The 12500-nt window shown below is 40.5% G+C and overlaps 1 protein-coding gene across 1 annotated transcript in view; it reads left to right on the top strand.

Annotated features, from left to right (window-relative positions):
• Positions 1-11912, top strand: part of aasdhppt (aminoadipate-semialdehyde dehydrogenase-phosphopantetheinyl transferase) — a 24813-nt gene extending 12901 nt beyond the window's left edge. Inside the window, exons 5-7 of the mRNA XM_062067251.1 lie at positions 213-374; positions 8224-8292; positions 10518-11912. Of these exons, the coding sequence (XP_061923235.1) occupies positions 213-374; positions 8224-8292; positions 10518-10676 (390 nt within the window). The 3' untranslated portion in view covers positions 10677-11912. The remainder of the gene's footprint in view (positions 1-212; positions 375-8223; positions 8293-10517) is intronic.
• Positions 11913-12500: the final 588 nt, after the last annotated feature.

Genomic DNA, 12500 nt, shown 5'->3' with positions numbered 1-12500 from the left:
ACATCCCTATTAATAATCCTATTTCGCAGGAATTCATTTACCACGGTCAGTCCTGGAACCAATTATTTAGACTGTTTGTGCTTGGATTCCCTGTAGTTAGCCCCGCATGCGCCCCAATACTCATTTAGCCAACACGTTCTCATCATTTTAAGTAAAAATCATAAACATTTTTTATCAAAAACCTTACCTCAACTTTTGCCTCTCTCCTCAAGGCCTTGAAAGAAAGTTTCATCAAAGCCATCGGGACCGGGCTGGGTTTGAATCTGCAGAGGGCGGAGTTTCACCTGTCTTCTGAAGCGCCCACACAGACCTCCGTGCTCTGCCGGACCAGAATGCACCTGGATGAAGAGGAAGACCACGACTGGGTGTTTGAAGTGAGTATGTGTGGAAACAGAAAAGCTGCTTTGAACATCCCTCTAGTGCATGCCTGTCTGGAATGTCCAGAAAAGCTCAACTTTGCATCTTGTTATATTGATCTGGACCTTTTGGGTGAAGAAATATCAGTAGTGTTATCATTTTGACCTTTTCTAATTGAAATTAAATAAATGTGTTGAACATTGTTTTTAAATTGCAGTATTGACTAGAGATCCACTGACTATTGGCTTTTTGACGTATATCCATATAGGCCCTTTTTGTTGGATATATTTATTTATTTATTGTGCAACTACATCAGCAGACACAAAATAAACACACATGATACCAGTATTTAGTGTTAAAAATAAAAAATAAAAACATATACTAACAATAAGCACGGTTCAAACAACAGCCCTTTTTGCTGGAGCCCAATTTTTATTTACTTAAACTACAAAACCTGTGCCAAATAAGTGTTTGATGAGCATTCCTCAACTTCATCAGTCTTTTTTGCCACTTGTGCCAGCTTTTTTGAAACATGTTGCCGGCATCAAATTCCAAATGAGCTAATATTTGCAAAAAAATAAAGTTTTCCAGTTCGAACGTTAAGTATCTTGTCTTTGCAGTCTATTAAATTGAATATAAGTTAAAAAGGGATTTGCAAAGCATTGTATTCTGTTTTTATTTACCATTTACACAACATGCCAACTTCACTGGTTTTGGGTTCTGTACAATACTTTAAAAAAAATAAAAAAAAATAAAACCAAAAATTGTCAACATCAAAAAATAATATCAAGAATTAATTATTAAAACAAAAGTGCCAAAAATAACCTCCAATTTTTTTAAATTTTTCTTAATCAATTCTCAAAATGTATTAATCCATTTTCAATCGGAATAAATCGTGATTTGTATGTGAATAAAGTTTTTTGAGCACCTCTAGAAGACTAACCGCTGAGCCATTCTTTTTCAAAAAATAAGAAATTATTTCAATCCAGATTGTCAGGTTCAAACACTGATGACATCTATTAAACAAGACAAGAAGCAAAGAATTAGACAGAGACAGAATTAAATTTGGCTCAATTGAGGAGAGACGTGTAGACACTGTACCCTTGCACAGTGTCGTCACACGCTCTGGCGAGAGACTGTACGCCTCCTCTTTTATTTGGACATTCCCTGATTACAGCTGTTTCTAAGGGACGGGGGTTGTAAACAGCCATCGCCTTTGATTAAAACAGTTCAAAGAAAAGGTGGTAAAACAGTTCAAAGAAGCGGTGCCTGGAGGGGAGGTCCTGCTTCCTCTTTGCTTTGTAGATCTCAGGTCAAGACAATATATTTCTGTTGATTACAATACATGAAAGAAACAGACCACCTTCATGTTGCTTCCCATCCTACACAGTGGAGTTTTACAAGCCTTCTGCTTGGTAGGATAAAAGACAGCTTTTGTCTGCTCGCCGGGAACTCATTGAAACACAAAGTTTCGTGATAACTTAGATACAATTATTCTGATACAGATCTCCCAAAAATACTAACTAGGAAACCTTACAATGTATTAATTCAATCTATAAACTGCTATAAAATTGAGTAGATGGTGAGTTACTGTTAGAATAATTGGTTCTAAGTTATCACAAAAAACTTGCCCAACAAGAAGACAAAAGCTGTCTTTGAAACCTACCAAGAGTAAGGCTCGTAAAACTCCACTGTGTAGGGGGGGAAGCAAAATGAAGGTGTTCTGTTTTCTTTCATGTATTGTAATCAAACAGAAAGATATTGTTCTAACCCAAGGACTTCAAAGCGGAGAGAAGGCAGGATCTGCCCAATTTCCAGGCGACCTCTTTTTCAACTGTTTTACGAACGTCTTTTTGGACTGTTTTTTCTAACCTCTTTTTGAACTCGTTTACGACCTTTTCTCTGAAGTGTTTACGACATACTTGCCAACCCTCCCGGTTTTATAGAGAGACTCCCGGAATTCAGCGCCTCTCCCGATAAACTCCCGGAATTCAGCCGGAGCTGGAGGCCACGCCCCCTCCAGCTCAATGCGGACCTGAGTGGGGACAGCGGCGACAGTCTGTTTTCACGTCTGCTTTCCCACGATATAAACAGCGTGCCTGCTCAATCACGTTATAACTGTAGAATGATTGAGGGCGAGTTCTTGGTTTCTTATGTGGGTTTCTTGTTAGGCAGTTTCATTAACGTCCTCCCAGCGCGGTAACAACACACAACAACAGCAGTCACGTTTTCGTCTACCGTAAAGCAGTTTGTCTGCCGTAAACAGCAATGTTGTGACACTCTTAAACAGGACAATACTGCCATCTACTGGATAGCCTCCGGAACACTGAAATTCAAGTATTTATTTTATTTATATGTATAATAAAATAAATATTTCATACATATATATATGAAATACTCGAGTTGGTGAATTCTAGCTGTAAATATACTCCTCCCCTCTTAACCACGCCCCCAACCACACCCCCGCCCCACCCCCGACCACGCCCCACCCCACCCCTCACCCCCCACCTCCCGGAATCGGAGGTCTCAAGGTTGGCAAGTATGGTTTACGACCTTTTCTTTTGAACTGTTCTGTAACCAAAGGCAACGCTGTTTACGACCCACTTCCCTTCTGGAAGCAGCTGTGGTCATGTGGTCAGAGAAAGTCTAATAAAGGAGCAGTTGTACAATCTTTCGCCAGAGCGTGCTGGAGACTGTGCAAGGCTACAGTGTCCCGGCGTCTCTCCTCAATTGAGTCCAAATTGAATTCTGTCTCTGTTTGATTCTTTTCTTCTTGTCTTGTTTAATAACATAATAATTAATAATTTAACATGCTCGTGAGGCCAGTTTGATTGAGTGTACACCTGAGAACATGTTGCGTAACAGCATCTCCTGCTCTCGGGACGGGTTTTTAGTACGCGTCAGTTAGTGCACACTTGCTAGGAAGCTGAACAGTGGAAAGTCAGGCATCACGCATGCGATTGCAGAATAATAGGTGATTATTTCAAATACTTTCACTCTGGATCAAAGAAAGAATGAGGGCAAATAGTGTCAAAATGTCCGCTCGGTGGTCTGATCGCGAGTGAGTGCAACGTGAGGATGAACATGAAACGTTATCTTCTCCGCGTGATGTCGATCCCCAAATGGTCATCTCTTGTTTTATTTCCCGCCCTGGCGCTGACTTCCTCCTCCTCGATTCTCGCCTACATGCATGCTGGCAGAAGGTGGCTGCTAAAAGGTTACAAGTGGCCTAAAAAAGAGCCTCACATCCTACCCCAGGAGAGGTAACTGAGGCCTAATGCAGTTCTAGTGTCAGGGTTTTCTCATGGGGGACTGAGAGCTCACTATGGATCCATGGTGTCCCTTTTTTCAACCATGACGGACACCAGGGGTGTCCAAAGTGCGGCCCGGGAGCCATTTGTTTAACAGCCCTTGGCACATTCTAAAAATACTATTAAGAAAACACATGGGAGACCAGGCTTTCTTCTCCGCCGCTCCCAGTCTGTGGAACGCTCTCCCTGACCACCTGACGGCACCACAGACTGTGGATGCTTTTAAAAAAAGGCTTAAAAACCCTTCTTTTTAAAAAAGATATATGCGTGCTAGTTCTAGTTTTTATTTTTCTTATTTTTTTATTTTAATGTTTTAATACACTGTAGCACTTTCAGGTTGTTTGCTCAATGGAAAGTGCTTTTTACAAATAACATCTATTATTATTATTACATAATAAAAAGTGGAATAAAAGAGCAGACAGGTGAAATTAACAAGAAAAAGTTGCAATGTTGACTCTAAATAACACAAAGCTGCCACGCCGGCTGTTTTCTTCTTTTAAAACTGTCATTGCTCCAAACATAATAATAAATTAAAATCAATGTTATGAATTATTGACCTATTCAAGGCTCCATTTACTTTACATCATATATTCCACTTTGAAATATTATCTGAGGAAAATATTGCCGATTTTTGTTGTGTTTGCCATAAAAAAGCAAGTTTTTTGACCAAAAAAGGCATAAAACAAACAAAAAAACATGAAAACATAATAAAATTGTATAATCAACAGATGGGTCTGATGTTGATCCAGAGATTTAAGCGTAAGTAAATAAATAAATAAATAAATAAATAGAGTGGGGCCCTTTTGGATACCCAATAATTTTAGTGGGATTTTTTTTAAACTGTTATTGCTCAAAAAAAAAAAATAATGTTATGAATTATTGACCTAATCAAAGCTCCAATTACTTCACATTACATATTCCACTTTGAAATATCTTTTGAGCAAAATATTAAACATGTTGTTTGCCATTTAAATGTATGAATGTATGTATATATATATATATATATATATATATATATATATATATATATATATATATATATATATATATATATATATATATATATATATACATATGATTGAGTATGTTTGAATATTTCTTACCTCCAGGTGTGCACAAACTACAGTTAAATAATAAATAAATTTATTAAATAATAAATAATTTATCAGTATCGGTAGAGAACAAATATTGTGCATTCCTAGAGTTAATATTTTTGGCAGATCTGGATTTAAATAATTTTTTATTTAAAAAAAATAATGGCTCAGTCTTCTAGAGGCGCTCAAAAAAACTTGATTCACACCCAAATCGCGATTTTTATTTATTACGGTTTTAAATTGATTAATAATATTTGAGAATTGACCCAAAAAAATTTAAAAAATGTAAAAAAAAATTTTGTGGCACTTTTGTTTTAATAATTTTCAAACTTTTATTGATATTATTTTATTGATGCTGACAATTTTTGGCTTTCTTTTTTTTTTTAGGTATTGTATATTAATAAGTAATATATTTTTATGTATTCTCAATCGCTCTGTAAATGGCTATCCGAAGTATTATTTTACTTTTGTAAACACATATTTTTAAAATACATTTTAAGACAAGCTTCTGTATCCTGTAACCTTTTCTTTAAAAGGTTTTATTAACATTTATATACAGATTCGACAGATTTATAGACAGATAAAGACTCCCACACACACACACATGTACTCACACACACGACTCGGCCTCTTGAGAGAGGGGAAAACAACACTTTGGTGTATTAGCCGCAAACATTGGAAGGCTGCTTCCTTAATGCACTGTGATTAGACTTGAAGGAAGCCAGTCGCCCTTCACCTGTTGACGTTGCCTTATTAGTTGTGATCAGCGAGCAAAACGCTTACGCCGGCGAGCGTTGACAGGCAAAGAAATGAGCAGCTGTCAGGTTGACCTCTGTGCACATGTCACAGCAACCGCGGGGCGTGATGAAGTCAACACACACATACTGGAGCTCCACCAAGTGTTGCTGCATTTTGACGTACATTCTATCGGCTAAAGTGTTTTTTACAACTACATCAGCAGATGCAATATATATTCTGCATATCTGTCAAAATTTTACATTAGTGCCACATAAAAGACTGTCGTGACTGCTCCCATGTTTCCTAAAAAATAATATTTAATATTTATTTGTCTAGCTGACGTATACTATTCATGTTGAAATAACTTTTACTGCAAATGAATATCGCTCATCGGCCTCCTCGACTACTAATGATCAGCATCGGCCGTGAAAAAACCCATACTGGTGGATCTGTAACTCACACAACACATCAAGTACAGCACATTGAGGACCGTCTTTGTCAGGTTTACACACTGATGACATCTATTAAACAAGACAAGAGGCAAAGAATTAAACAGAGACAGAATTCAATTTGGACTCAATATTGAGGAGAGTCGTCTGTACACTGTACCCTTGCACAGTATCTCAGCACGCTTTGCCAACGGATTGCACGCCTCCTTCTTTTATTTTGGACCCTCCCTGGCCACCGCTGTTTCCAAAGGACAAAGGTGGCAAAAAGTTCACAGAAAAGGTCGTAAACAATTCACAGAAAAGGTCAGTTCAAAAAGAGTTTGTAAAATAGTTCAAAAAGCGATCCATAAAATAGTTCAAAAAGAGTTTGTAAAATACTTCAAAAAGAGGTCGTCTGGAAATTGGGCAGATCCTGTCATCTGTCCGCTTTGAAGTCCTTGGGTTAGAACAATATATTTCTGTTGATTACCATACATGAAAGAACACAGGAACACCATCTTGCTTCCCCCCCTACACGGTGGAGTTTTATGAGCCTTACTCTTGGTAGGTTTCAAAGACAGCTTTTGTCTTCTTGCCTGGAACTCATTTCAACACGAAGTTTTTTTGTGATAACTTACAAACAATTATTCTAACAGTGTTCATGAAGTTGAGCACAATGTGTCCTCGCATGTTACTGTCTTACAAAGGTACTGTGAGCAAGCCTACTTGGAAAGGATGTATACACATGCAGCTATTGTTGTGGCTTCTGAAGGCACTACTTGGAAAGGATGTATACCAGTGACGTGCAGTCAGGCTGGGCCTCACCTGCCATCATGGAAAGAAAAAAAATTTAAAAAGAAAAAATAATAATTAAATTGTTATATGTATCCAGTGATTATACTATGAAGTTATTTTCCATTTAACTTCACCAGTTTTAGATTATTTTTATTCAAAATCGCTGAATTTTCACATTTGCCGTTCAAATACTGAGAAGAGACGGTGCGGTGATCAGCAGCCAGTTGAGGCACGTCACTCAGTTGTGCCTCAACATGGATTGCGGACTCTGCTAACTGCAGGGCTGCTGTGCAGTTTTACCGTATTGCTATATGAACTATATTATACATTTCCATAGTTTAGTTAGCTGAGGTATATAATATACAGTGTATTTTGTCAACAACTGTATGTGTGTAACGTATTTCTTGTGCTGAGCGATCATAAAACGGCTGCAAAAGACGCACTGGCTGAGGCTCGCAGTAATCCCGCCTCCCGGTGGTAGAGAATGCACCCCCGCCGTAGAATGCACCCCCTGACGGGAGTGTTGTATCAACTAAAGCCCACACTTAAACTTTCCACGTGCAAGATTGAATCTATTTAAAAAAGTTATTTAATAAGAAGCCAAAAAGTGCAAAAACAATAATGTTCATGTTGGAGGAGTTGTGAATGACTGCAGGGCCACAACATTAGGTACACCTGCAGACTGCAGCACGGATTTCATATTTCAGTCATTCACAACTCCTCCAACACGAACATTATTGTTTTTGCACTTTTTGGCTTCTTATTAAATAACTTTTTTAAATAGATTCAATCTTGCACGTGGAAACTTTAAGTGTGGGCTTTAGTTGATATAACACTCCCGTCAGGGGGTGCATTAATCCAGCACAACAGCGGCGCATGGACTTCATTTATAAGTAAAGGTAAGACCATAATAAGGTTTTTTTTTATTAAATGAGCTTTTTTGTGTGCTACAGTTTGTATGTGTAAAGTTAAAGTTAAGTTAAAGTACCAATGATTGTCACACACACACTAGGTGTGGTGAAATTTGTCCTCTGCATTTGACCCATCCCCTTGTTCACCCCCTGGGAGGTGAGGGGACCAGTGGGCAGCAGCGGCGCCGCGCCCGGGAATAATTGTTGGTGATTTAACCCCCAATTCCAACCCTTGATGCTGAGTGCCAAGCAGGGAAGAATGCTGGTATGAGCTTTTAAACATAACCCGTTAACTGCTGCCAATCAAATGGTGAATAAGATACTCTTTAGGGTTCATATGTTTGTAAATCTGACTGTGATGAAGTCACCAGCCATGAACCTCACCGCACGTCACTGATGTATACACATGCTACTTGTAAAAGGATGTATACACATGCAGCTATTGTTGTGGCTTCGGAAGGCACCGCATGTTCAAGGGCAAAATACTTTTCATTGTTTGTTGTTTCTGCTTTTGAAAGTGAACGTTGAAACGCAGATTGTGCTCGCAACAGTTGTATTAGTAGACCCAATAAATGTTTTGTGTGCGCAGGAGAGTTTACTGGATGAAGACCACCACGTTGCCGTGGCATTAGGACCCATGAAGACGCCACGCTCTGCAGTAAGTCACCTGAAAAATGTCTAATTATGAGGCGCATTATTGTATCTAGACCAGGGGTGCCCATTACGTGGATGGCGAGCTAGCAGTCGATGGTGGAGGGCATAGACATCTTATAAGGGTACGCAGCATGGAGCACTACTGCCTGCTGGCGCTGACGAGACGTTGGGCCGCCATCTTGGAGTGGTGATCCGCTCCACTCAGTGCAATTCGTTTGGCAGGAGTAATGAACTGCTGCTCGCCGGCTCCTCATCACCACTTCAAGATGGCGGCCCAATTTCTCACGTCACAGCAGCCAATGCTGCGTCTACTTATAACATGTCTATGAATAAAATGACGGCCCGAGTAGCCTTAGCTTGCTAGCTAGCGTAAATGCTAAGATGAAAACAAGAGTCATTGTCTTTCCTCATTAATAAACGGCATACTCCAACTTAAAGGCCTACTGAAAGCCACTACTACCGACCACGCAGTCTGATAGTTTATATATCAATGATGAAATCTTAACATTGCAACACATGCCAATACGGCCGGGTTAACTTATAAAGTGACATTTTAAATTTCCCGCTAAACTTCCGGTTGAAAACGTCTATGTATGCTGACGTATGCGCGTGACGTCAATGGTTGAAACGGAAGTATTCGGCCCCATTGAATCCAATACAAAAAGCTCTGTTTTCATCTAAAAATTCCACAGTATTCTGAACATCTGTGTTGGTGAATCTTTTGCAATTTGTTTAATGAACAATGAAGACTGCAAAGAAGAAAGTTGTAGGTGGGATCGGTGTATTAGTGGCGGACTACAGCAACACAACCAGGAGGACTTTGAGGAGGATAGCAGACACGCTAGCCGCCGACCTCACCTTGACTTCCTCTGTCTCCGGGCCGCCGACCGCATCAATGATCGGGTGAAGTCTTTCGTCGCTCCGTCGATCGCTGGAACGCAGGTGAGCACGGGTGTTGATGAGCAGATGAGGGCTGGCTGGCGTAGGTAGAGAGCTAATGTTTTTAGCATAGCTCTGTGAGGTCCTGTTGCTAAGTTAGCTTCAATGGCGTCGTTAGCAATAGCATTGTTAACCTTCACCAGCCTGGAAAGCATTAACCGTGTATTTACATGTCCATGGTTTAATAGTATTGTTGATTTTCTGTCTATCCTTCCAGTCAGGGGCTTATTTTTTTTGTTTCTATCTGCATTTAAGCACGATGCTATCACGTTAGCTCTGTAGCTAAAGAGCTTCACCGATGTATTGTCGTGGAGATAAAAGTCACTGTGAATGTCCATTTCGCGTTCTCGACTCTCATTTTCAAGAGGATATAGTATCCGAGGTGGTTTAAAATACAAATCCGTGATCCACAATAGAAAAAGGAGAAAGTGTGGAGTCCAATGAACCCTTGTACCTAAGTTACGGTCAGAGCGAAAAAAGATACATCCTGCACTGCACGCTAGTCCTTCACTTTCACGTTCCTCATCCACGAATCTTTCATCCTTGCTCAAGTTAATGGGGTAATCGTCGCTTTCTCGGTCCGAATCTCTCTTGCTGCATTGTAAACGATGGGGAAATGTGAGGAGTCCTTCAACCTGCGACGTCACGCTACTTCCGGTACAGGCAAGGCTTTTTTTTAATCAGCGACCAAAAGTTGCGAACTTTATCGTCGTTGTTCTCTACTAAATCCTTTCAGCAAAAATATGGCAATATCGCGAAATGATCAAGTATCACACATAGAATGGATCTGCTATCCCCGTTTAAAAAAAAAAAAAATCATTTCAGTAGGCCTTTAAAGTTGTATAAACAACAAAGATACAGTATTCACATTGAACATAAAATATGTGATATTTACCCTGGTATTTAAAAGTATAATTTTCAATTAGAATGTTAAAATACAGAAGAAATACAAGTTGATTGCATTTGAAAGGGTATACTTGCATTATTAAAAGACCTCAACGGCGGAGTGGTTGCATAGAAGCTCCACAACGGTCACAAAGGCGGACTTCAAAAGATTTCACGCACAGGCGTTCTCCTGAAGGCAGTCCCACCAACAGGAGGACAATCGTACTCGTTTCGAGTGATCACCGCAGACGACGATGACAACTTGCATTATTAGGATGCATCAGTGGTTCATTTGGTCTCAAAATAATGTTGACAATAATATCGTTTATCGGCAATAATTTGCTGGGCAATATATCGTTGAGCAAAATGTAATTACACGTAATTATTCATCTTGTTCCTTCACAGCATCCTACCTCGTATGTTCCTGCCTTCACACAGCTGTCCTTCACTGACCTCATCGCCTCCGCCTCACCTTTGACTGAGGAAGACCCCGCCTACTGGGAGAGCTTCCAAGCCAAGGCTGAAGCCCCCTTGAGACAGAGACTCGCACACGTCCAGTCCTGACTGGCTTTGACAGCAGGGATTATGTCCACTGAGGGTTCTCACAGATTAATTCGGTCAATCAGGGCAAGAATATTTTATACACTAGACAGGGAACGCTTCAAAAAAGGCTAAAACACTAAATCTACCCAGGTAGTTCCCGGTGGAAACCCAGAGGGGTACTTTATTTACCCGGAAAGTTCCTGCCCATTACGTTGTTCACGATCTACCTGTCCATCGCCAGCCAGGCATTAAAGAAATAGACCTAAAAATGAGCGATCATCAATCTTCACCAAGACGTCACTTGATTGACATTCACGGCACCCGAGGGTCTTGTGGGATGACGCTGGCTGCTGCCAGATCATTATTAAGAAAAAATGACCGACAGGAAGGCGAGAAACAATTTTTATTTCAACAGACTCTCGATCCGTACCTGCCGTCCAAAACTCTGAAGACCGACTGCACAGTTCCTGTCTTCACAATAAAAGCGCTGCTTCATCCTGCCTGCGCTAACAAAATAAGAGTCTCAGAAAGCCGGCGAGCTACGGAGTTTGGCGCCGATGTATTTCTTGTAAAGTGTATAAAAAGGAATATGGAAGCTGGACAAATAAGATGGCAAAAACCCAACAGAAAGGAGGACTTTTTTTCCTCCTCCATTTGAAAATGTGGACGTTATCATCACTACTGTTGTCAGAAAAATTCTATCTAAGTTATCACAATACTTTGTGTTGAAGTGAGTTCCTGGCAAGAAGCAAAAGCTGTCTTTAAAACCTACCAAGAAGAAGGCTTGTTAAACTCCACTGTGTAGGATGGGAAGCAACATGAAGGGTTTCTGTATTCTTTCATGTATTGTAATCAACAGAAAGATATTGTTTGAACCCAAGGACTACAAAGCGGAGAGAAGGCAGGATCTGCCCAATTTCCAGACGACCTCTTTTTGAACCTCCTTTTTCAACTGTTTTACGAACCTCTTTTTGAACTCTTTTACGACCTTTTCTGTGAACTGCTTACGACCTTTTCTTTTGAACTGTTGTAAATAAAGGCGATGGCTGTTTACGACCTCGTCCCTTAGAAGCAGCTGTGGTCATGTGGTCAGAGAAAGTCCGAATAAAGGGGGAGGCGTACAATCTTTAGGCAGAGCGTAATGACACTGTCCTAGGGTACAGATGTCCAAGCGTCTCTCCTCATATTGAGCCAAATTCCGTCTCAGTTTAATTCTTTGCTTCTTGTCTTGTTTAATAGATGTCATCAGTGTTTGAACCTGACAATTGTCTGATTCCAATCAATGCAAATCATCAGAATCAGGTAACGCAAATCCTCTACCACAATAAGGTGGCAGCTCAGAGAGGAGTTTACTCTCAATTCACCGGTCGATCTACGTTCCCATCCTCACCTATGGTCATGAGATTTGGGTTATGACCGAAAGGACAAGATCACGGGTACAAGCGGCCAAAATTAGTTTCCTCCGCCGGGTGGCGGGTCTCTCCCTTAGAGATAGGGTGAGAAGCTCTGTCATCCGGGGGCAGCTCCAAGTAAAGCTGCTGCTCCTCCACATGGCCTTTCTTTGCTGGGTGCGTTTTGGACATTTTTTTGCATCCTGGGACTTGCGCGGCCGGCGGCGGGTCTTGTGGGACTTGAACCTGGGTAGGTATTTTGAACATTTTTGGGACTTTTGCCGACTTTTTTCATTTTTCGCCCCCACTTCCCGTGGGACTTTGCTGGGTGCGTTTTGGACATTTTTTTGCATCCCGGGACTTGCGCGGTGGGACTTGTGGGACTCGAACCTGGGTAGGTATTTTGAACATTTTGGGGACTTTTGCCAACTTTTCCAACTTTTATCCCCCCCTC

This window comes from Entelurus aequoreus, linkage group LG13, assembly GCF_033978785.1.
Source record: "Entelurus aequoreus isolate RoL-2023_Sb linkage group LG13, RoL_Eaeq_v1.1, whole genome shotgun sequence".
Taxonomy (NCBI): Eukaryota; Metazoa; Chordata; class Actinopteri; order Syngnathiformes; family Syngnathidae; genus Entelurus; species Entelurus aequoreus.
This window is presented reverse-complemented; position numbering and strand designations above follow the sequence as displayed.